Here is a 23,792-nt window from a genome sequence, read left to right on the forward strand (position 1 = left end):
TGAGTTTGCTCCCATTTTATAGATAAGGAGCCTGAGGCTAACAGGTGGATGAGCTGCACAGAGGCGCCTACCTGGCACATGCTGGTGGCAGATCTTCTGATGTAGGACAGGGGTGGGGTGGGGTGGGGGGCCATTTAGCGGCTCTAGCTGAGGTGGCCTGCCTCACAGATGCACAGGCCCAAACGCTGTCCCTGGGATGGTACCATGTCACCAGGACGCCCCAGTGGCCAGCACTGGCAGTCCATGTGCTTTCCCAGCAGTGAGTAGGAATTGGCTTGCAGACTCCGAGGTCCCATCAGGGCAGCGTCTTCTCTCTGCCCCAGCCCTTACACATGGCTCAGCCCAAGCCAGCAAACAACAGGGTTTGATTTCTCTCCCCTTTGCAGTTAACTCTCTGCTCCTTAAAACCCACGGTCCATTCCCCAGGGCATTTCCACAGGGCAGTGATTCTGAGTAGAGTTAAAGGAAAAAGGATTTGGAGAAGAGCCCTCGTTTCTGTCAGCCACCCGAAATGGATGGACACGGCCCACTGACGAGCACAGAGCACGGTCCAGAGGACATGAGAATTGGGAAGAGCCGGGCAGGCTTCCAGCTTCCCCCCTGACCTGTGTGGACTCCCGCAGAGCCCCGCCTCCCAGGCCCAGTGGAGGCAGGGCTCAAAACCCAGATCCGGGGTGCCTGGCAGGTGTAGGGGAGCCCCGCTCTGGCCTGGGTGCGGGGCGCCTGATCCCCCGGTGATGGAGATGGGAAAGTCATGATCATCTGTTACACTCTGGCCCCGCTTGCGAACACCAGCAAAGGGGAGAGCTGCTCTTCAAACAAAATTTAAAAACCCACCAGAGCCAGCTGGCCAGATGTGAGGACCATTTTACGAGGGGGAACGTTTCCCCTCCTCCGCCACGCTGAGCGGCTCCGTGCTAAGCGTCTCTTCTGGAAGAATTTAATTCCAGGCTCAGCGTCCAGGTAAAGAGGTTTCTTTGGGCAGGGAGGCCCCGAAATGAGCCCATTTATCTCTGGCAGGCCCCGGGTAAGCTGCTTCTCCCCTGAATGCTATTTGGGCACTTTGAAATAAGTGCAGCCAATTAGCCACGAGCTGCGGCAGGCTAACCTGGAGCCCGGCCGGGAGGCTCGGCGGCAGCCTCGTGCAGCCCCCACCTCAAGAGCACAGCAGCAGAGGCAGCTGGCTCCTGTGGGGCGAGAAAAAGCGATTCAGGCCCCGGGGGTGGCAACTCGAGGCAGCAAAGCGTTACCTGGATCACAGGGGCATGAAATTAGCAGCAGCGAGCGGGCTGGAGCCAAGAATAGTCTGCTGCTGCAAACTTGCTGCCTTCTGATCGCCAAGCTCTTGAGCCTGGGATGTGGTGGAGAGGCGCCCTCGCCCTGGCATCGGCCAGGAAGGGACCAGAGGGCAGGTGGCCCCCAGGGGTGCAGCTGGCGTCCTGCCTGTGGGTTCCAAGGCCCCGTGTTCAGGGACACTGGCCCAGGAAAGCTAAGGGGGTCGTGGATGAGCTGGGAGGGCTAGCTGGACAATACCTGTTCCAGGGTCCAGACAGGTGAGGGACACAGGAGACCCGATCCACCCAGGTGTGATAGGTGGCCAGGGGCCCAAGGGCAGAGCAAAGCCGGGTCAGAGTCAGACACGTAAGGCCCTGAAGGATGCCGGCCAGATAGACCCAGCCACTCTAAGGACGGGCCCCCCTTCAGACCTGTGCGCACGGCTTCCAGGCTTTAACAGTAGCCCACTGATGCTCGGCCTCGTGGGCCATCTCCAGGCCCCCGCTCCTTGAGCCCACTAAAATCTTGCTCTTTAGTGGCCCAGAGGCCCTCCTTAGCCTGCAATCCTTTTTCACATCTCCCTGGAATCCCTGCCAGAAGATAAGCAGAGTTGCTGAGATTTTCTGGAATGAGCCTCCCTACCTTCCCCCGCCTCTGTGTAGAGCCCTCTGGAGCACACCTTGTCTCCCCCAGCCTATGCTGACTTCCAGGAGACTTGCAGCATGAATGCTCACCCTCCCTGCCTGCATTTTCTCTCTCCTTCACTGCTGGGCCTACCTTCTCGGAAAGGTAAGAAAAACCTCTCTGACTTCATGGCCTCCAGCCACAAGGCCCCTCCTTCCCTTTGCCCCTCCTTCCCTAGACAGGCAGCCCATGCCCTCAACGCTAACACCTTACCCCTCCCGGGTTGCTGTGGGAAAGACTCCTTCCAAGGGGCTTCTTTGCAGCCGTTACTAAGGCCTGGTCAGGCTCCTGACACCACTGCACCCCCGGCCGCCTGGTTATAGCGGGCTGAACAGTATTCCCCCAAATTCATGTCTCCCCAGAACCTCCGAATGTAACCTGATTTGGAAATAGAGTCCTGGCCGATATCACCAGTTAAGATGAGGTCATACCGGATCAGGGTGAGCCCCAAATGCAAGGACTAGCGTCCTCAGAAGCAGGAAAGGGCACGCAGATGGAGGCCGGGAGAGAGCCATGCGAACAGAGGCAGAGACCGGAATTACACCGCCAGGAGCCAAGGAATGCCAAGGACTGCTGGGAGCCCCGGGAACCTGGAAGAGGCAAGCAAGAGTCTTCCTAGAGTCTTCGGGGCAGGCATGGCCCTGCTTGCCTCTTTGTTTGTGGCTTCTGGCCGCCAGAACGTGCGAATAAAATGCTGTTGTTCTGAGCCACCCAGGTCTGGGCGCCTCAACACAGCAGCCACAGGAGCCGGCCACACCTGCCCTCCAGCGCTCCGCGCCTGAACTCCCACGCCACCCCTCCTCTTCCTCCCCCTCCCCCTTCTCCCCCTCCTCCTCCTCCAGGGCAGCTTGGTCCACCTCTGCACTCTGCCACCAGAGATGCCTCTGAGCCCCACCCTCAGTCTCCTCCGTTCCTGCACCATACTCCTGCCTTGGGAAGCTCATCTCCCCTGGCTTCCATGAGCCCCGTACCTGAATCCGTCCCTGCCTCCAGAACAATTTTCACTGCCTGCCACCCAGGTGGCCTGCTGAACCCCCGCTCCAAGGTCCCTAATCAAAGGCCTTCGAGAGTACCCCCAGCCACCTGTCCCCAGGCTCCATGGTCTGCCCTCCCTTTCCTCAGTGCTCCTGCTCCAAGTTTCTCTGCTTTCCTTCACCCTCATCCCAGGTCGGTCACTTGCCGGTCCCCACATCCCTAGGAAAGGAGAGTGGCTCGCGCTCCCACCCCCACTCCTGGGACTCCTCCCCTGCCCACCCCGGGCTCTAGCCCCTCCCCAGGTTCCCACCACTCAAGCGTCTCCTCGGGCCTGGCCACCCTCTGCCTCCCTGACCCCAAGCCATGCACACGGGTCTGGTCCTTGTCTGCCTCGCAGGGTCCCGCTGCATCCCCTGCTTCTCTATGCAGCCTCGCCCCTCGGCCCTCCTCAGTCTCCTCGGTGCATGGTCCCCCTTCTTTGGCCCCCTTCCGGGACACCCCAGGGGCTCCAGTTTGGTTAAATGAGGGCGCCTGTGAGGTAAGAGAGGCCCGGAGGGGAGATTACGGATGGTGTCAAGTAGCAGGCTGAAGAGGGGTGCTTGTCTCAGAAGGAACTGGGGATCCATGGAAGAAGGCTTCTGAACAGCACGGACATGCTCAGTGCTGGGCACAGAGGGGTCCCCTGGCCAGGGAGGGTGGAAGGAACCGAGGGGGAGGAGCAGGTAGTAGTGGCCACGGATGGATCCATTCATTTCTTCACTTTAAGACACAGTAAAGACAGCTGATCTGCTAGAGGCCACGCACTTATTCAACAGTCACAGCTGAGCACCTTGTAAGTGCCAACATGTGCTAGAGCCTGGGAGGCCATGGGGCTCTAGTGAGGGAGGCAGGAAAAGGAGTAAATAGCAAGTTCAGAAACAAAAAGACTGCATGTCACATTAAATGCAATGAACAGGAAAACCAAGTAAGGAGCTATAATATAGCCAGGGCAGTGGAGGGGGGGGGGGGCTGATGTTGGCAAGGGTGGTGAGCAACTGCCTCTTAAAGGAGCTGATGTTTGGACCCGAGGATAAGCTATGCAAGGGGTGAGGGGAAAAGCATTCTGGGCAGAGGGAACAGCATGTGGTTGGCCCCAAGGCAGGAGTGAGTTTGGTGTGTTTGAGCACCTGGCAAACCAGGCTGATCCTGGATTCAGGGAGTAAGGGAGAGAGTGGGGAGATCAGGCTGGAGGCAGGGGCAGGCTGGGGTGAACAGGCTGGGGTCAGAGTTTGGACCTTATTCTAAGTACAATGGGAAGCCACTGCTGGATCCCAAGTGGCTGGGAAACTTGGTGCTGGTGCACAGTCATGGAGCCCTCCCCACACTCTGCTGTTCTGAGTGCTTTTCATGTATTCACTCCGTTGATGCTTATAGCACCCCTCCCAGGGATGAGTCCTATTGCAGATGAGGAAACTGAGGCTCAGAGAGGTCAGGCACTCGCCCAAAGTCACACAGCTCAAACCCAGCTCTCTGTCTGCAGAGCTTGTCCCTTTCCCTGGCGCAGTAGACAGCCTCTTCATTTTACGTCTTAAAGGACCACCTCTGTAGCTAATGGAGAATGGTTTGCAGGGGGGGCCCTGGGAGCCAGCGGCCAGCAAGGCTGAGGCTGGGGTGCTGGCCGTGGAGAAGAGAACCAGAGGCACTTGAGACGTTTGCGGAGGTGGGGTTAACAAAACTTGCTGACAGACTGAGCGTGGGGGTGGAGGACAGCGCAACACAAAGGGGACCCCAAAGTTTCAGGCATGACCGACCTGTTAGCAGCAGCATGGATAGCTAACGGGGCAGTGGAGGGCGTCTGCTCCGGTGTCACCTAAGTGTGCCCAAACAACAACCCCACCAGGATTCCAAACCCCGGAGTGTGGCACCACGGCGTACCACCCCGGGAGCAGGGTCCTCCTCCTGTTCCCTCTCCTCGCCAGTCCAGCACCAGACAGGTCTTTCACAAACACTTACAGATTAATTCACCATTCCGCACGTATTTGCTGAACTCAATAGATAGTCTAGGCCCCAAGTTCCCGCTTTTATGGAATGGATGGTCTGGTCAAGGAGACCGTCGGCAAATGCATACGCAAATAAATGAACGACATGTCAGGCAGCGATCCGAGTTCCAAACAGAAATTCAGCACAGTAGGTCCCTCTATAACAGATCTCAGAACACTAGTGCTGAAAGACCTGAAAGAGTGTCTGGTCCAGGGGTGGGCAGCCGACTGCCCCTGGGGCCAAATCTGCCCGCCTCCATGTTTGTAAATACTAGAAACTGGTCAGGCCCATTTGCTGATGGATTATCTGTGGTGCAGAGCAGAGTACCTGTGAAAGAGATCATGTGCCATCTGGCCGTTTGCAGAAAAAGTCTGCCAACCTCCACCTAGTTTCTTAGATAAGGAAATAGAGCCCTCAGTCACCCAGCAAATTTGAAACACAGTAAGAAACAGAACCAGCTCTCCCGAACCTCAGGTTTTTCTACCACCGGAGGTGAGCACGGAAATTGGAAACATGACTCCTGCCAACCCTTCCGCCCCACCCCTCCACCAAACCCCTCCCCGACAAGGCAAGCTGCTCTTTGATTTTCAGCCTTTTTGTTCCCCTACCCACTCTTCAGGCCGAAACCTCAGCAGGCAGAGAAATGGCTCAGAACCAGTTCAAGGCAGGGGTCAGAGCAACAGGGAGCCTAGTCGGTCCACACGCAAGTGATCCCGACCTCTGAGGAGTGACTGCTGATTCGGGGCTTGGTCACTGCTGATGCTCAGGCCGGGCTGTCCTTCCTCTTCTGCAGCCCGACCATGTGGCCAGGGCGAGGAGGAAGAGGAGGCCTTCCAAGGAGACTCCCCGCTTACCCACACAGCCCTCGCCAGAAGGGGTGGCTTCTGCACCCCCCAGAGGGCCGACATGCTTCGGTGTCCCAGGGCTGAGAGCGGGGGACAGGGCCCAGGGATATGGCATGTGGGTAAAGAGGAGGTGGTCTGGGGGTGCTCCAGCTGGTCTCCATAGAAGGAAACCCAGGAGAACCACCAGGAAGAGGGAGAAGTCCCGAGAAGACCCAGACAGGACTTGCTTACCCAACATGCCTGCAGGGAGGCCAAAGCCCCAGGCTCACAGGCTGCTACAGGCCTTAGGTGAGTGCATGTGTGCACACAGAGGACCCCCAAGAGGCCTGCTAGGACCCCTCCCCAGCCCCCGCCACCACCACAGACCCCTCCCAGAGGATGATCCCGATAAGGAAGGCACCGGGCAAAGACTGATCTGGCTCTGCTCTATGGATACACTTGACGATCAATCACGTTAAGGAGACACTTGAGCACTTAAGGCCCAGGCCATGTTCTAATTTGTCGAGGAAATCGCCTCTGTATTCCAAGGACAAGTGTGGGAGGAAATAAAATCGAAGGCAGGGCGGGGGGGTGTGTGGTTGGGGAGCGATCGATAGCCTGGGGGGGCCAGGGAGCAAGGTGCAGGTAGGGAGCTGAGGCCGTGAGCATGCAGAGAGAAAATACAAAGAGAATTTGAGAAGTTGAGGCCACCGAAGGCATGACTGACAGCATTTCAAGTCGGGCTTTTTCTCTCCCTCTGCAGGACGCAGCAAGAGCTAAACACAGAAGAAAAAGTCATCACAGGTATATTTATTGGGAACAGCATGCTGGCTGGGTCTGCAGTTAGAATCAGAGGGTGGACAAGGGAATAAAAAAAATGACTCAGTTTTGGTTCTAATTTTTAAAAATGGTTTGAGAGCAGCCATCCCGCTAGCCCAAGCCACTGCGCAGCTGCGGGGGAGGGACCCACCCTCTCTGCCCCATGGTAGCACCCGTGCCCTGGGCAGGAAGCCTGGAGCCCTGGCCCCTCCTGCTGACCCCTGGACTGTCTCTGCCATCTCCTCTTCTGGGATGACAGGGCTCAGACCAAATCCTACCTTGATTTGGGTTTAGCACCATGCTTTGGAATTCTGCTCTTAAAAAGTGGATTGCCAAGTGGAGTCCACCGTGCATGTTTTTCCATTTGGAGGGACCTGAATGGCTCTAGGATTGGTCTGCAGGAGCATCACGTTCCACAATGGTGCAAGCTTCTCAAGGAACAGCAGGTAGAACGGAGAAGTGGTTCCCCGAAGGACCAGGAGCACCTGGCAACAGTAGCCCAGGCCCACCGTGGAGAGCAGGAGGCAGCACGGCGGGATCTGGGAATCTGGGCATCTGCCAAGTGTGCCAGGAAACATGATGCACACTCAGATACCCCTGGGTCACAGCCCCGCTCTCGGCTTCACAGCCCTGGGCCATCAGCAAGTTACTGATTGCTTCTGCTTGCCTCCCCTGTCAAATGCGGGCAAAAATGCATCCCCGTGGCCGGCTGGAGGCAAACAGGCAGAGCAGGGTTTTTCAAATTACAGTTGCAGCCCACTAAAGAATATGAAATCCACCTAATGGGTCATGACTACAGCTTTGTTTCCTTTTATCTTTGGCTGCCTTCTCTCCTGTTCCAAGGATGAATCACCTGCATTCTTTTTTTCTTTAAAGATTCTATTTATTTGAGAGAGAGTGAACGAGCACAAGTGGGGGGTTTGCAGAGGGAGAAGCAAACTCCCCGCCGATGCAGCGCTCCATCCCAAGGACCTGAGATCGGGACCTGAGCCGAAGGCAGACGCTTAACCGACTGAGCCACCCAGGCGCCCCTCACCTGCATTCTTTTCTGGGCCCCCCTCCCTGTGCCCCGGAGCCCATGCCCTCTGCTCACGGACCTCACTCGCCGAGCACACAAGCTGGCTGCCATTTCTCCTGAAGGAAAAAGAAAACCAAACCAGAAAATCCATCCCCTATCTTGACCACACTTCCCTGGAACTCCCGTCTTGTTCCTCTCACATGAGTTAGAAAGCTGCCTCCAGGTCCCTCCCCCATCCCCCATCCTCCAGCAAGGTCCAGCATCTGTCCCTCCCCCTCAGCACTGCTCCCCAGGGCCACCGCAGACCTACACAAGGTTAGAGGTTAAATCCAAAGGCAGCTCTCCATCCTCAGCCCAGCTGGCTTTAGCCACTTATAAGGTCATCACGGATGATCACTGGCTCCTCCTTGAAAACTCCAGCCAGAGACTGTTCTTGCATGCGGATGCTGCCATTTCTGTTACAGACGTGGAAGTCTTGCCGGTGAGGTATGCACGGGGCAAAACCAGTCTGGAAACATTCGAAAGCACTGGTCTGGAGCACAGGGTTGAGAGCATGTGACAGTCTGGGTTCAGACAGCCCAGTTTGAGTCCCAGCTATCACTTCCTTTCTGCTTGGGAACAAATTACATTTTTTGAGCCTTGGTTTCCTTCTCTGTAAAATGGGTATAATACCTATCCCTTGCGGCTATAGTAAGGAAAGGGATAATGAAAATAAAGCCTCTGGCACACGGCCGGTTGTTGAATAAATCCTGAACGAACCAGCGCCCTTAGCACATGGTGAGAGCTTCCCTCCCAGTGATATCTGGGTCTGGAGGGGAGCTTTGACAACCTGCCCTGGAGGAAGTTCTTCCAGAGAACTCTCATCATGTAAGTCCATAGGGTGGGTGCCTGGTGAGGGGCAGAGAACAGCTCCTCATTAGCCCCATGAGGTAACCTTTCCCTTGGATCACGTGGCTGCATGTTGGCCTCACCTGGGAACTTAAAAATGCTTGTGCCCAGGCCCCTCCTTCAACTGCACCAGAAGCAGGTGGGTGGTTGGGGCAGGCGGGTGGGCTTTAAAAGCTCCCCAGAGGATTCTAGTCTATTCCACCAGGGTAGCTGGAGAGGCCAGAGAGCATGCTGGTTAGCAACACAGGCTCTGCTCACCTCCAGACTGCTCCCGAGCCCAGTTCTGTCGCTTGCTAGCAAATGGCCATGGGTCAGTGAGCCTCAGTTTCTCCATCAGGAAACTGGGGAAGATAGTCCCTAACTCACCAGGTTATCCTGCAGATAAAGATGGTAGGTCCAAAGGCGGGTAGGCATGGGCTTCATGGCAGGGACTTTGTGAAGTCAGCAGGTCATTGCCAAGACCTCTGATAATCTTTCAGTTTCCTCTTCTCTGAACTAGTTCATCCTGGTTCCTCTTAACCCCACCTCTCTGAATTGGGATGTCTACCCTTGTTAGTAAGGATAGACTTCGTAACTCATGCTCTCCTGCCTTTTTGGGGGGTGCTGAGGGGTTGGGCGAGGACTAAGGTGCTATAATGAGGGGATGTCCTAGGACCCCCCCCCCAACGCCACGCTGAACCAGGCCAGCCTGGGTCCCTTCCCTATAGAAGAAATCTCACTTCAGGGAGGGGGGTAGAGGGATGGGGTAACCAGGGGATGGACATTAAGGAGGGCATGTGATGTAATGAGCACTGGGTGTTATACAAGACTGATGAATCACAGACCTGTACCTCTGAAACCAATAATACTTTATATGTCAATTAATTGAATTAAAATTAAAAATTAAAAAAAAAGAGATCTCACTTCATGTCTATGCCAACCCACATGAAAGTGGCCACTACGGTGGTGGCCACTATGACCCCCAGATCTTTTTCTGCTCCTTTGCAGACCCATGCCATCCCTATCTTGGATTGAGGTGATGGGGTTTCCTGCCCAGCCATACAGGAACTAATGCAACAGATTTTTCTTGTTGCTATTATGTGCTGGGCACGGTGTCAGCTGTACCCAGGGCACAGGGATGTACAGCAGGAGAGCTGCATTCTCTACTGCAAAGAGGTCACAGTTTAGTGGGGGAGGCAGGCCCATCTGGGAACTGGGTACTCTCATCACGGATATTAATACCCCTGCCTCACACAGGTGCCGTGCGGTTAAATGAGCTAAGGCCGGCAGAGTCCTGAGCAGTGGCCCCCTCACGACAGACACTCAATACCATGAATTGTGTGGCAAGTGCCAGAGGGGGAAGTGGGCTCTGGGGACCCAGACGAGGATCCCCCTAACTCAGAAGGGTGGCAGCAGGAGAGATTCCACTCCCTCAGACTGGGCTAGTGGGGCTCCCTCCGGTTGGCGGATGGATGGGGTGGCAGCAGATCTCCAGGCCTGGGTCCTGGCCCTGTTGATACCGAGTCAGACTGTAGGTCCCACCCATGACCTGGTCATGTCCTGCAGTCCCCTCAGAGAGGAGCCCTGGACAGGCCAAGGTGCATCAGAAGAATGTGTAAGGAGGGGGCCACGGAGGGCTCGTGGCAGGGAATGACTAAGAGAAGGCGTGCTCCCTCTCCTCTCAGAGGTAGAAAGAGGGGCGGGTCTGGCTTATACTCCCTGGCCCAGGGGCAGCCCAGACCGGCTTGCAGGAGAGGCCAAGTGGAGGGCAAGAAGTGCCCCATAGGATCAGGGACGGCTTACAGAGCCCAGAGCCAAAGGAGGACCTGGGGGCAGGGGTAGGGAAGGGATCAGGGACACTGACAGCTTGGAAGTTGGGTCCAGAATCCAGGGGTAGAGTGGAGGCACCTGTTCTCCCAGGGTGGAAAAGGAAGCCAGACCAAGGGCAGGCTCTCCATTTGGCGGAGACAGGGCGTGGGGCCGTCCCGTCTCCAGGGCAGTCCCCTCTATGCCACTCTCTGAGCTTGACCAATTTTGCAATCATCTGTCCATCTGAATTCTCTGTGACATTCTCTACCACCCTTGCTCACTATGTGACTGGAGGCAGGTTACTGAAAATCTCTGAGCGTGGCTTTTTGACTGAACAGTTAATGAGAGGCGAGTTTAACATCCCTGCCAGCATGGTGGGCCCAGAGTCAGGCTCAGAAGATGGTGGCCACCATGACGCCCCACGGCACCACCTCTTCAGAGAAATTCTTCCTTGTTTGTCCTCGAATTTTCTGGACTCTGGGCCCAAAGGCCTGTGGGGGAGCTATTCAAAGTTTTGATTCCAGGGACTAGAGACGAGGGGGCAGGTGAGCAGGATGCTTTCTAAACCATCCCCAAAACTGTCCTAGGCAGAAGGGAATGAGCCTGGGAAGGGAGGTGACCTTGAAAGTCACCTAAATTGGAGGGAAGGGGGTCTGTACCAACACTCCTACGCAGCCAAACTTCCCAGTCAATGGTATCCGTCCCTGGGAAATATTAAAAGGCAAGTACAGAAAAAAAACCCAACATCCAGAGCTAACTGAGCTGCAGGTGGTGGCTGGAGACAGACCCATTTGACTCTTCCCCCTCCTTTCCCCAAAGTGGCCCTCAGGTGACAGAGCAGACCAGCCACCTCTTGCAGGGAAATCAGGAAGAGAGTGGGAACGAACTGGGGAGGTGGGTGGCAGGAATGAGGAATTAGGCAAAGAAAAATGGCCTGCAAAATGCAGAGATGCCCCAGCATGCTTGCTTCCCAGACCCGGCCCATGAATCGAGGGGTGACAGGTCTCTCATCTCTGATGCCAAGAGCCAGGAGCTCCGGGCAGCCGCACCTGCCAGCACTTGGAAAGAGGCCATAAAGCATCCTAGCAGGGCCTGGAATGCTAAGTGCCTGCAGCTGGGAAGGGGCTGCCTTGCAGCAGACATCCACTGCTCGAGGCCCCGCTCCCAGGCACCAGCCGTGGCTTCCTCTCCGGCCCCGGGGGCCGAGGAAATGGACGGAGGAGGGGACAGGACAGGTGCACACTCAGTCTAGCCCTGGGGGCCGCCATGGCCGGGTGCTGGCCGAGACAGACAGAGATCTTCTGGAAGAAGCCCAAGTGGGCTGGGTAATTTACCGAGGCTGGCAGGAACTGGGATGCTTGAGTCACGGGTATATAAAAGTGGATCATGAAGCACCCCAGCTAAGCCAGACGTCTGGAAATACACCAGGGCCACATGCAGCTCGGCACTGGGTGCCCCATCCCCCCAAGCGATGATAATGATAATAATGTTCGCACAGCACTTAGGAGTGGGGGCGCCAGAGCCTGTGCTCAGTGCTTTGTGTGCATATTAATTTACCAAACCCTCACAACCTTACGGAGCTGAGCCGGTGGTTAGTAGCATCTTCCTGCTCCGGGCCAGGAAGCCGACGCAGCCCAGAGGCCAGAGAGCCAGGCACCAGAGCAAAGGCAGGGTTTGAGCCCGAGCGGTAGGCTTCTGGAAGCCACGCCCTAGGGAGTGTTTCTCAAACTGGAAGGGGCCGGTCAGTCACCTTGGGGGCTTGGTAGGCTGCAGCTCCTGACTCAGCTGGCCTGGGGTGGGGCCTGCATCATTAACAAGCTCCCAGGTGACGCCTGGTCCAGGGACCACAGCTTGAGTAGGAGGCTCTCAAGTCCCGGACCACCTTCCCAGGACACCTCTTCAGCTGTGGAAATGGGTTTACGCTGCGCTGCTCTGGCCCTGGGGGCGTCTATGAGTCCCTCAGTTGACACAAACAGGCCTTAGCAGGGTGTCAGAACCAAGGGGCTGAGGCCAGGGGAGGGGGTGTGAAGTCTTAGACTACCTCTGTCCCTTCCGCACCTCAGGCTAATTTAATCCCAGGCGCTGCGGTGGGGCTCAGACTGGGATTTTTTTAAACTCCCTGTGTGATTTCAATGTGTGGCCATATGCAGTCTCAGAGACAGACAACAGGGATGCTCCAGTCATTGTGTTAGATTTATCCCTACAGAACTGGGGAAAGTTCTTTGGGGTTAGGTCAGGGATTTCAAGGGGTGGTGAGCCACACGCCTGGCTATGGCTAGGGTCTGCTAGGGTTCCCTCTTCTTGTCCCCTAGAGGAGGGGGCAGCTGGCAACCCTCCAGCCTGGCATGCTTTCAGAGATGCGCACACTATCCCCATCCATGAGCTTCCAAGAGAGAGCAGACACCAGCCCAGATCAGCTGTGGACTCTGAGGCTCCTGATAGAGATTACCCAAACCTCTGAGCTCTCTTCTCCACTCGGCCTTGCCCTTGGCCTCCATCCTGTCTTCTACCTGCCCAGCCCAGTCCTAGCAAGAATCCTACTAAGTCCATTTATGGAGAAGCCCCCCACCCTTGATATGCAACCATCCTCGATATCTGAGCAAGCTCCTCATCCCCCACCCCTGGTGTGCAATGCCCTTGGCCTGCCTTTAGCAAGAATCCCCCTGCCCTTGATGGCTCCTCTTTTTTCCATCCACTAATTCCTCTAATTTTCCATCCACTGAGCTCTCACCCTGCTCCTTGGCTATAAATTCCCACATGTCTTGTGGTATCTGGAGTTGAGCCCGATCTCTCTTTCTTATTGCAACAATCTTGAGTTAAGCCTTCCTTACGTTTTAACAAGCGGCAGAGTAATTCCCGTCTTTAACACTGCCGCTGACCAAGGGAAAAGTCACGCCACAGAGTGAGCAGCCCCGGTGGCGGGAGGGGGCTTGTTGTCACTAAACACTAAAATGTCCACGCCTCACCTTGGCATTCAAGGCCCAAGCAATGACTTCAGGGCCCAGGCAATGATCTCAAGCCTTATTTTCCCCTTACGTGTACCCCCCATACAGGAAAACTCAGTGCCTTACTGCCCCTCACACACCTGAGCGTCCCCCCCCATCCTGCCTCTGCTCAGGCTTTCCCTCCCACCTGGAAGATCCCCTCCCTTCTAGTCCACATGCTCTGAGTCACAGTGATCCCTCCCCTGGTGACAAGACTACTGATCCCCCAGTCTTCATTTCCCCTGTCTCCCACAGCTGTACAACCTCCCATTTTAGCTGGGCACACAGTTCTCTGGGATAACGACTACATCTAAAGGCTACATTTTGGGCGCCTGGGTGGCTCAGTTTGTTGAGCGACTGCCTTCGGCTCGGGTCATGATCCTGGAGTCCCTAGATTGAGTGCCACATCGGGCTCCCTGCTCGGCAGGGAGTCTGCTTCTCCCTCTGACCCTCCCCCCTCTCATGTGCTCGCTCTCATTCTCTCTCTCTCAAATAAATAAATAAAATCTTTAAAAAAATAAATAAATAAAGGCTACATTTTGCAGCCTCCTTTGCAGCTCATGTGGTCATGTGACTGAGTTCTGCCCAATGGCATGGAAGCAGAAGCAATGTGTGTTACTTCCAGGAATGTTCTTATGCCTCTCCTTCTCCTCTTGCAGTGATCGTTGGAGCTCCAACAGCCATCTTGGACTGCAAAATGACCTTGACCATGGAAGCTCTACATGGTGGAGCAATGAGGTTCCTGACCACATAGGACATCATACCAGCGTTGGGCTGGCCCCTCCATACTTGAACAGGAGAGAAAAATTCGCTTCCATCTCGTTTTACCACTGCTTTTTTTTTGGAATTTTCTGTAATAGCTGAACTTACTGCTATCAGAGCCACCTTTTCAAATCCCTGGAGTCATGACCTCTGGGTTCTTGGGCTCACCACAGGACAGTGCAGAGAATCACCACTTGCATCTTCTGCCCAAGTTAGATAGTAAGCAGACTGGAGGCTGCAATCGTGTCTTCCCCACCACATGAAGCATGAGGCTTCACCCACCACACAAAGCATGTCTCAGGACTGAGGTCTTTCTACCGTGCTCCACACAACACACTGGTTTGCATCCATATTCTCAGCAGGCTGCAAACCTTCCTGGAACGGTACACCCAAGTATACTCGCCCCATCCAGGCTGCTTGCTCCCACGGCCCCCACCCGCTCCCCGGCTCCCAGGACGAACACTCCCTTACCAGGATGTCCGAACCCACGGGTTCCTCCCCCGAGGCTGGGTTGGAGCAGTTGCGGAGTTTGAATACCCAGTACTCCTTGGCAGTGATAAAGAAGTTCCATGGCAGTAGTCCGCCAATGCCCAAGCTGAAGAAGATGATGTAGGTCCCATGGAAGCGGTCCTCGGGCCTCTGCAGGCCAGGCAGTGGGTGGTCGAGCAGCTTCTCAAGCAGTGTTTCCCGGTCAGTGCGGAGGGAGCTGCTTGCTGTTCTGTAGGTGGAGTTTGAACTGTGATGAAAGTCATCCTCGGAGGCCATGGCCACGGCTGGAGCAGAGAGACACAGAGACAGGGCAGGAGATCAGAAGCTTAGGCTGAGTCCGGCTAGGGACTCACCCGTCCCGCAAAGCTGACTCTGCCCGGACCCTGGGTCACCACAGCATGGTTAGAGAGCTTCAGGTTTAAGGATCGGGGAGAACGACAAGATGCCAGAACTATAAGTGACCAAAGCATCACCGCCGTCCCCGTGCAGGACAACATAGGTAGCCAACAAGCTGTGGGCTGGCCGGGAGTAAGGCCATGTGATGCAGTGGGACCTACGGCAATCGATCCAGAAGGGCAAACCTGAGCTCAAGGCCTTCAACTGTCTTTGCAGCCATTTAAAAAAAGGGATTAGGACCCTTGATAGGCAAAGCATGTTCTCCAAACTCTTTTCAACTTTATGTGAGAAAAGTTAGGAGCAGGAAAGTGCATAGAATATGTTATTATTTGTGCAAAAAAGCAGACAGGGCTGGGCTGGGTGGGGAGGAGAATATCCTGTGGAAGGACCCACGGGAAATTTCAGAGTGGTTGCCCCTGGGGAGGGAGGGGTCTTCACTGCCTCCTCTTTTGTGCCTTTGGAATTCTGAACTATGTGAAGGGATTATGTATTCAGAAATAAAATTATAAATAAAAATAAAGGCATTCAAATAAAATAACATTTAAAACAAAAAACTAAAACCATGGTGTCTAGAGCTGCCTGGAGAAGCCAGTTTGAGAGATCTAATAGTCCACTCCCTCATTTAATTTTTGGGAAACCAAGGTCTGAAGAGCAGAAGGTCACAGACCAGGTCCATGGCCAAGCCTGGATTTGTAGCTCCTGCCCGGGTCCCCACCTCTGTCCCTCGCATCCCATCAGGAGACAGCCACTCCCAATCTGTGACAGCACCTAAAACTTAACTGAAATTCTGGGATGCCTACATGACCTTGGGCAAGTCACCATGCTTCTGAGCCTCAATTTCCCTATCTGTAAACCGAGGGAGGCCTTTTTTACTATGCTTATATAACTGCAACTGGCTACCAGTGCCTGGCCTGTGATAGCAGCTGCTGCAGGAACGTGAGCATCTTCCCCGCCATCCTGGGCTTGTCCGCTGGCTGGCCGGCTGCTGAATGGCTGCAAAGTAGTCTGCCTGCTTCCATGCTCTATATAGCACCTAGCATGGCGGCAGCTTGATAAATGGGCAGTACTTCCACAGAGCTGAGGATGGGACATTGTAGTAGTTCCTGCAGTAGTACCCCCCCCCCCCCAGTACATCAAGAAATGAACTCGGCTCAGCCCCCTCGGAGGCTGAACCTTAGACTCACAGCATCCAGCCGGGCCCTCCTGCCCTGGGGAGACGGGAATGCCCTGTCACATGGGCACACAGCCTTCTCTGGTATCTCAGGAGAGCCTCACAACATTCCTTGGAATTAAGCAGGACAGGAATTCGTGCCTCCCTTTTTTCAGAGGCAAAGAATGAAGCCTTGAAGGCAGTTGATTTGCCCCCCATTCAAATAGTAAGAATTCCCAGTAGCTAAAATGAAATCTGGTGCTCATGCAATGTCAAGGTCTGCACCTCGCACTTGAGCCTGACAACAGCACAACATGACAGGTACCACTCTAAGGCTCATTTCACAGATGCAGAGTGAGGCTCCAGAAGGTTCAGTCATTTGGCCACGGTCACACAGCTGCCAAATGGCAAGGACGAGGTTACATAGCCAAGCAGTCCGAGGCCCACCCGGGAGAGGAGGCTGGCTGGCAATGTGAACCCATGTCTGCTGGCTCCAAGCACAGACCTCCTTCTAGAAGGCCTCACGGACAGTGAGCTGTGAGCGGAGGTGAAGAGGATGCAGGGCACCCTCACCAGTGTTTGCTGAATGAATGGACTCTGTCTGGGTGGTCAGGATATTCCCTCCTACGGGGGCAGCATGTACCCTGGAGCGGGCAGGCAAGAGGCTGCCAGATGCCCGAGCATGCAAGCCAGCAAGTCTATTTTCCACTCCCCTGGCTGAGCAGCGCCCTTCCCTAGCCTTGTTCCACAGGAAGCCCAGCTCTGACAAACTAACCAGTGTGAGCACACATGCAGTGTGCGTGCCCAGGTGCAGACACACACGCATTTCTCAATTAGTGTTTAGAAATGTAAAAACTATGACCCATGTAGGACAACAGACGAAGGACAAGTGGTTCTTTCCAGATGCTCCAGCTACAGGGGTGGGGGCAGGGGCCCGCGGCCGGCTTACTCCGGCCCACTCTCATCTCCACCCATCTATTTGTCCAGGGCCATTCAGCCTTGACTGAGCTCCTGAAGAAGGAACCAGAAATTTTCTCTAACCTGGGTCACAGGCCAGGGCACTGAAGTGAGCAAAGTCTTATTACTCTTTATAAAACTAGCTGCTGGCTTTTGGATTAAAAAGAAAGAAAGGAAAAAGAAAGCTAAGAAAGAGCCCTGGTGTCCCCAGCGTGGGCTGGCTGTGGCCTGCCCTGTACTCAAGTCACCTGCAGGAGTTGGCCAGGCTTGGCGGGGCTCCTTTCCTGGGTGACTTGGGGGATGGGGCAGCACCCCCACAAAGAAGCAGAAGAGTGTGGTGCCCAGGCTGCTGCAGACCACCATCTGGAACTGGGGGCCTGGTTCCCAGGAGGTTTCTGACTCTGGCTCAGTCAATCTCCCCACTGTGCCTCGATTTCCTCATCTGTGAAATGAGGGTAGGGGAGCTGGTGATGCTAACCCATGGGAAAGCACTTCTGGGGAACACAGGGTGCCACCCAGACACCATGGCAGAATCGGCTTTGGGGTTGGAGGCACCCCCAGCCTCAGACTCCCCCAGTTTGAACTAAGAGTCAGCCACCTTCTGGATACTTTGGGCTGACTCGTCCATACCCAGGCCCCCCACAACCAGGCGGTGAGGTCCCGTGTCAGGAAATCCATGAGGAGGAGGAAGAGGAGGGGAGAGAATCCAGGGGAGAAAGAGCATAGCGACCCAGAAAGGGAAAAATTAGCAGGGCGTGGGGGGAGGGGGCAGGAGTCAGAGGGGGCGCGACGGGGAGGGATACAGCGAGAGGTGAGAGGCGCCGCAGCGGGGTGGCTGGGGCTGGGGCTGGGGCTGGGGCTGGGTGGGCCCCCCCCTCCCGAGGTTCCCGCGGAGCAGCCCCCAGGAGGGCTCCTCGGGGGAGGCCGCCGAAGCGCGAGCCCAGGGGGCGGCCGGGAGCCTGAAGAGCCGGCCGGGGGTCAGGTCCACGCCCGACCTCCGGCCCGCACTTACTGTCGCCGCCGCGCCGCCGCGCCGCCGCCGCCGCTGCCTCCCCGGCCGCCGCGGCCACTGCGAGTCGGGGCTCCGAGGGGCCGCAGGCCGAGCTCCGCCTCCCGGCCCCGCCCCGCCTCGGCCGGGCCGCGGACGCCCGCCCTTCCCGGTTTGCAAACCCTTCCCCGGCGCGGCGGCCCGGCGTCCCCGCGCCCATTGCACAGGCGGAGCGAGCGAGGCGCCGGCAGCCCCGTGCACCGCCCGCGCGGGCCCTGGAGCGCGCGCCGCTCGGCCTCCCGGCTGCTGCGCGCGCTCCTTCCCCCCGCTCCCCGGGAGCCGGCCCCTGCGGTCCCCAGAGCCTGCGTCCGGGACCCGGAAGAGCTCCCGCTCGCCCCCAGACTCCTGCAGAGAGCCCCCTCTAACTGCAGCGCCCATGCCCCTGCTGGCCCAGCCACCCAGCTTTGGCGCCTAGTGTCAGGCCTCCTGTGTGCCAGGCCAGCGCCATGACGCTTTTCCTTGTCACCGCCTTCCGGAGGCCCATTGTCTGGCTGAGGCGGAGGGGAAGCTGGGCCGGGGGCGCAGGGGGTGGGGGGGTGCGGCGGCTACCGGTCCTCAGGACCATCCCTCCAGGCCCTCCCACCAGCCCCCACACATTCGTGTTCGTGTCCCAATGGCAGGGCAAGGGGGCCACCTTTACCCGCCCCTCTTCCTCTCTCTCCCATGCCCTTTACCCCTCGCAAGCCTGAGGGCCAGGGGTGCAAGTATGCCCCTTTCACCGACAGGAGAAGGCTGGGCTTACGGGAAGCGGAGATGGAGATGGGGTTCTAAAACCCCCGCCCGCCTGTGATGGCCTCCGCCACAAGGGTGCGCCCAGTGCTGGGTGCTCTTGGGGCAAGGTGAGGCTCAGGACAGTTGCCTTCATTCGACAGACCTACTGCAATGAGGACCTGTGATACCGTGATATAAATATACATTTGGGGGGGGCGCCCGGGTGCCTGAGTTGGTTAAGCGTGGGACTCTTGGTTTCAGCTCATGTGTGATCTCAGGGTCCTGGGGCCCAGTCAGGCCCCAGCCTCTGCACACCGCGGGAAGTCTGCTTGAGATTCTTGTCCCCTCCCTCTCCCTCTACTCCTCCCCTGCTTCCCGCACGCTCTCTCTCTAAAATAAATAAAAATATTTAAAAGATATATATATATATATACACACATATATTTGGTGTTAAAGAAAGAAAACTGCAGGCCCCAAATGACTGAGTTCCCAAACCGGGGCTTAATACCCAAACTAAATGCAGTTTCAACCTCCCCCAGAAATGTGGCCTTAACTGGTCAGTCAGGAAATATTTCTTTCCAGCAGCACCAATGAATCTGTCACCTGGGGTCCTCTCTATCCCACCCCACCCCCAACGGAAGATAAGGCAATCCGCATGATAAGATATCTTGCTTTTCCCCTAGCAAACAACCTCCATGGGAGAGATCTTTTTTTTTTTCCTAAAAACTTTTTGCCCCCACCCTCCCTTTATAAAAACCTCCCATTTTGTACAATGCCTCGAGTGCCTTTCTGCTTGCTAGATGGGGTGCCGTCCGGTCCATGAGTCATTTAATAGTCAATTAGATCCTCAAATTCACTTGGTTGGATTTTGTTATTAACATCGGTCTATGTCCAGTTCTGGACATGAGAGCTTCTGAAACCCTTGGAATTTTCTGGGTAATAGAGTTGATAGTGATGTGGTTTTGGAATTCAGGTGAGGTTCGGTGGGGTGAGGTCTGGAGCCGACGACCAAGAAAGAATTCTTGAGACATCTTTGGTGCAAAGTGGTGGTTTATTAAAGCACAGGGACAGGACCCATGGGCAGAAAGAGCTGCTGCACCTGGGTCTTGAGGAGTGGCTGATTATATACTCCGGAGCTGGGGGACATAAGGAAAAGGGAGGTTTCAAAAGAACTTTCATATGCTAAAGAAGACCAACCTACAGGATACCTACAAGATACCAGAGGTCAGGCCACGGTCAAGTTAAGGTTGTTTTCCCTTCTAGTAAGGTATTAACATTAAGATAGTTGGGAGATCCCTGGAAGAATGTCACACGCATGGGTTGCAGGGTGTCAGCTTATGCTCTGTCTTCAGCTAGCCTTCTGCTCCCTCATCACTAGGAGAGTTTTCTTTGTTTGTTTATAATAAGCCCCTTTTGACCACGCCAGGGTTTATGCTAATCAGGTGACTCTTGCTGGGCCCCTAGATAGCTTCTGGATGGGGGAGGGTTGTGCCAGAGGAAGCAACCACAAATTTAGGGGTTGGGATTTTCTGCACCATACCACCCCCGACCCCAGGGGAGAAGAGGAGCTGGAGACTGATTTAATCACAATGACCATGGAGTTCATTAATCATGCCTATGTGCCTCCATAGAAACCCCTAAATGATGGGGTTCAGAGAGCTTCTGAGTTGGGGAACATATCCACTTGTTGGGAGGGTGGGGCTTGGCAACTCCATGGGGACAGAAGCTCCTTTGCTGGGGACCTTGGACCTTGTTCATCTGTATCCTTTATAATGAACCGAGGATAGTAAGTTAAGTGTTTTTCTGAGTTCTGTAAGCCCTTCTAGCAAACTATTGAAACTGAAGGTGGGGTGTTGTAGGAACCCCCGACTTCGTAGCCAAGTCGGACAGAAGTCTGGATACCCTGGGCAGCCCATATGTTCGACTGGTGTCTGAGGTGGTGACAGTCTTATGGGACTGATGCCAGCTCCCAGTGGTTGTGTCAGAATTGAATCGAATTGCAGGACACTGGAGAGAGGGAGGATTGGTTGCTGGTGGGGAAAAACCCCACATGTTTGGTGTCAGAAGTGTTGAGAGTGAAAACTGTGCAGAGGCCCAAAGGTAGGGAGGGCTGGGGTCTTGCTTTGGAGGAGCTTGCACCCTCCCCGGGGAGGCAGGCCAGCATTGGAAGCCCTGCAGGGGTGTGCACGGTGCGGTGGGGACATCGGTGGGCAGGTGCCGGGAGTCAGCAAGGACTGGGCACCCACCCTATTTCACAGGGCGCAAGTCCCAGGCTCGTAAAATTAAGTAGCTGGCCCAAGGTCACAGGACAGTGGAGCCTGTATTTGGCACCCCCCCCCCGGCAGGTGTGTCTGATTCTGAAGGGGGCACCTGTTTTCTGCTCTACCACGTGCCCCTCCTAAGGGCCTGGGGGTGGGTAGGGTAAGAAGTGGGATGGAGGGAAAAGGGTATGGGTCTTCCCGATCTGGTGGAGGCCAGCGGCATGGGTGGTAAAAGAACTCAGCAAGGCAGAACGAAGGAGGTAGAAGTTTATTGACTACACTGCCAGGAAGAAGCAGGCGGGACAGTAGAGAAGAGACTGTCTGCTAGGAGGCAGTGGTGAGGAGCTGCAGTTAAGGGGGCAAATGAGGAGGTGTGGGAACGTATGGAGTTTTCCCCTTTATGGTACCTGTGCCCGATTTTAAGTAGCCCATGGGTCAGCCAGGGCCTCTGGCTATTTTTTTTTTTTTTAAAGATTTTATTTATTTATTTGAGAGAGAGAATGAGATAGAGAGCATGAGAGGGGGGAGGGTCAGAGAGAGAGGCAGACTCCCTGCTGAGCAGGGAGCCCGATGCGGGACTCGATCCTGGGACTCCAGGATCATGACCTGAGCCGAAGGCAGTCGCTTAACCAACTGAGCCACCCAGGCGCCCTCCTCTGGCTATTTCCAGGTGGGTCGCCTAATGAGCCTGTTTGCAGTCCGCTGGGGGGGGGGTCACTGTGGGCCCTTTTATCCCACTCAGGTTTCCATTGTTTAAGCCTGTGACCTAGAAGTGGCCTCTACAAAGGGTCTCTGGGGAGAGGTGACCTTGGAGCTGAATCTTCAGCATGCTTGTGGCCCATGGAGGACAGCAGGGAGGACATTCCAGAAGGAGCAGAAGGCTAAAGTGAGGGCAGAGGGGAGAGCTGTGACATGTCGGTGGAGGGAGGGATACAAGGCTGTGGAAGTTCGGGACTGGGATGTCCCTGAGAGCCAGCCTGGGGGTGTGGTCGTCACCCTGCTGGCCACAGCATTCCATTCCATGGCACAGCATTCCATAAGGGTTTTGCAGGAGAGGAGAACAGGTGCCACCAGGGGTAGAGAGGTGACCGTGGTGATCGCTGATCACAGGCAGGGCAGTGGACTACAGGCTGGGGCCCCTTGGCTTCAGTATCTGACTGATTTATCCAGCCTAAAAAAACAGATCCATATTTGCAAGGTTTTAATAATTTGGCCTCTTACGCCTTCCAGGCCTTGAACCATCCTGGCTCCCATCCCTGCCTCCCTAACCCAAGTCAGTGCAGTTTGAAATATCCAGCCCAGGACACTTGGACCCTACCTGAAAGGTGGGGAAGGGGCGGGCAGGAAGAGGGAGCTGTGGGGGGCCCTGGGACACTGTTTTGGAGGATTGGGAGCCCCTGTGTGGTTACTGGGGGGAAGGCAGAAGACTTGTCTTGAATCTCTGTTTGCTCAGCAAGCTCTCTGTTCCATTTAGCTTGGGCGATGTGCAGATCGGGTCGAGCAGCCGGATTTCCCCTAGACGCTCCGATCCTGTACGCTTTAACTACAACCGACAAAATAGGCACTGTCCACGGCGAAATGACAAAAACCAGAAGGCTGAAGACCTTCCCAGATGCTGTCCCTGATGGGGAGGGGGGCGGTCGGGCGTCCCTCTTGCTGCACTTGGCCTCCCAGGGCTGGGCAGATGTTTTCAAGGGACCCAGAACTCGACGTGGAGCAATTCCAGCAGAGAGTAGGTGTCTATTAAGCAGGACTGCTGCCTGTCAAGGAAGGGGGGTCTTCAAAGAGCTCTGCGCTGGCTGCCCCCCACCTCTCTCCTGCAGGGACACCCACTGGAGTCCAACGTACAACTCCATGAGGTAGGTACGCTAGTTAGCTTCATTTTGCATATGAGGACCCTGGGGTTCAGAGAGGTTGGTATCTTGCTCAGAGTCACACAGCTACTAAGTGGCCAAGACTTAAATCGACACCTTTCTGCCTCCAGAGCCCAGCTGGGGACATTATCCAAGTCACACAAGCTCCTAACCCAAAGCCTGCTGACCTGTAGGCAATTCAGCAAGAGGCAGAACCTGCATATTCACACAGCTAGCTGCCGAAGAAGTCAGCCAGGCGGCTGCCGAGGCCTCCAAGGCACGGGGTTGGCAGGCCATCTTGCGACGACGCTCTGTCACTGCAGCGGGTGCGGGCTGGCTGGCTGGGTGAGGCTGCACTCCTGCCGTCTGGGGCTTCCCGGGCCCCCCAGCAGGGCACGTGGGTCTGGGGAGACAAGGACTCATTCATATCTGCTGAGCTAATTGTCTGCTCTCACATTACCAGTTCAAGTCCACCCTCCGACTCTAACCACCTCTCCTTCTGTGTCCCACAGCTCCCTTTGGGAAAGTTCTGTGCCTCCTGGAGATTCCAGCCCCTGACCCCTCTGTCCCCCCTCCATGCATCGGCCATCTTGCCCTCCACCCTGACTCAGCTTAGATCCCATGGCCCATTATTGCAGTAGCATCTTAGCAATGCCCCAAATTCCCATGCCCCTGTCTCCTAGTGGTCCCGCTGGCTGACCCTGGATGCACCCACCTACATCTGAGCAGACGAGCCTCGCTGGAGAAAGCCCCCAGCTGGCAAGCGACTCCACTCTGAATTCATGGTTACCAACCTGAGATGGGCCTCCAGACTCCAGCAGGCCTGCAGCATGTCTCCATCCTAGGAAGGGGATGGGATCTGGAGCCAGAGGGGATCAGACCTCCCAATTG

General features: G+C 55.7%; 1 protein-coding gene across 1 annotated transcript in view; it reads right to left on the reverse strand.

Annotated features, from left to right (window-relative positions):
• Window positions 1-17,504, reverse strand: part of SLC29A3 (solute carrier family 29 member 3) — a 45,032-nt gene extending 27,528 nt beyond the window's left edge. The window contains exons 1-2 of the mRNA XM_081824090.1: window positions 17,277-17,504; window positions 14,508-14,809 (exon numbers count right to left, since the gene is read on the reverse strand). Of these exons, the coding sequence (XP_081680216.1) occupies window positions 14,508-14,809; window positions 17,277-17,391 (417 nt within the window). The 5' untranslated portion in view covers window positions 17,392-17,504. The remainder of the gene's footprint in view (window positions 1-14,507; window positions 14,810-17,276) is intronic.
• Window positions 17,505-23,792: the final 6,288 nt, after the last annotated feature.

Source organism: Leptonychotes weddellii, chromosome 6 (genome assembly GCF_054177405.1).
Source record: "Leptonychotes weddellii isolate Sample4059 chromosome 6, ASM5417740v2, whole genome shotgun sequence".
NCBI classification, from domain to species: domain Eukaryota; kingdom Metazoa; phylum Chordata; class Mammalia; order Carnivora; family Phocidae; genus Leptonychotes; species Leptonychotes weddellii.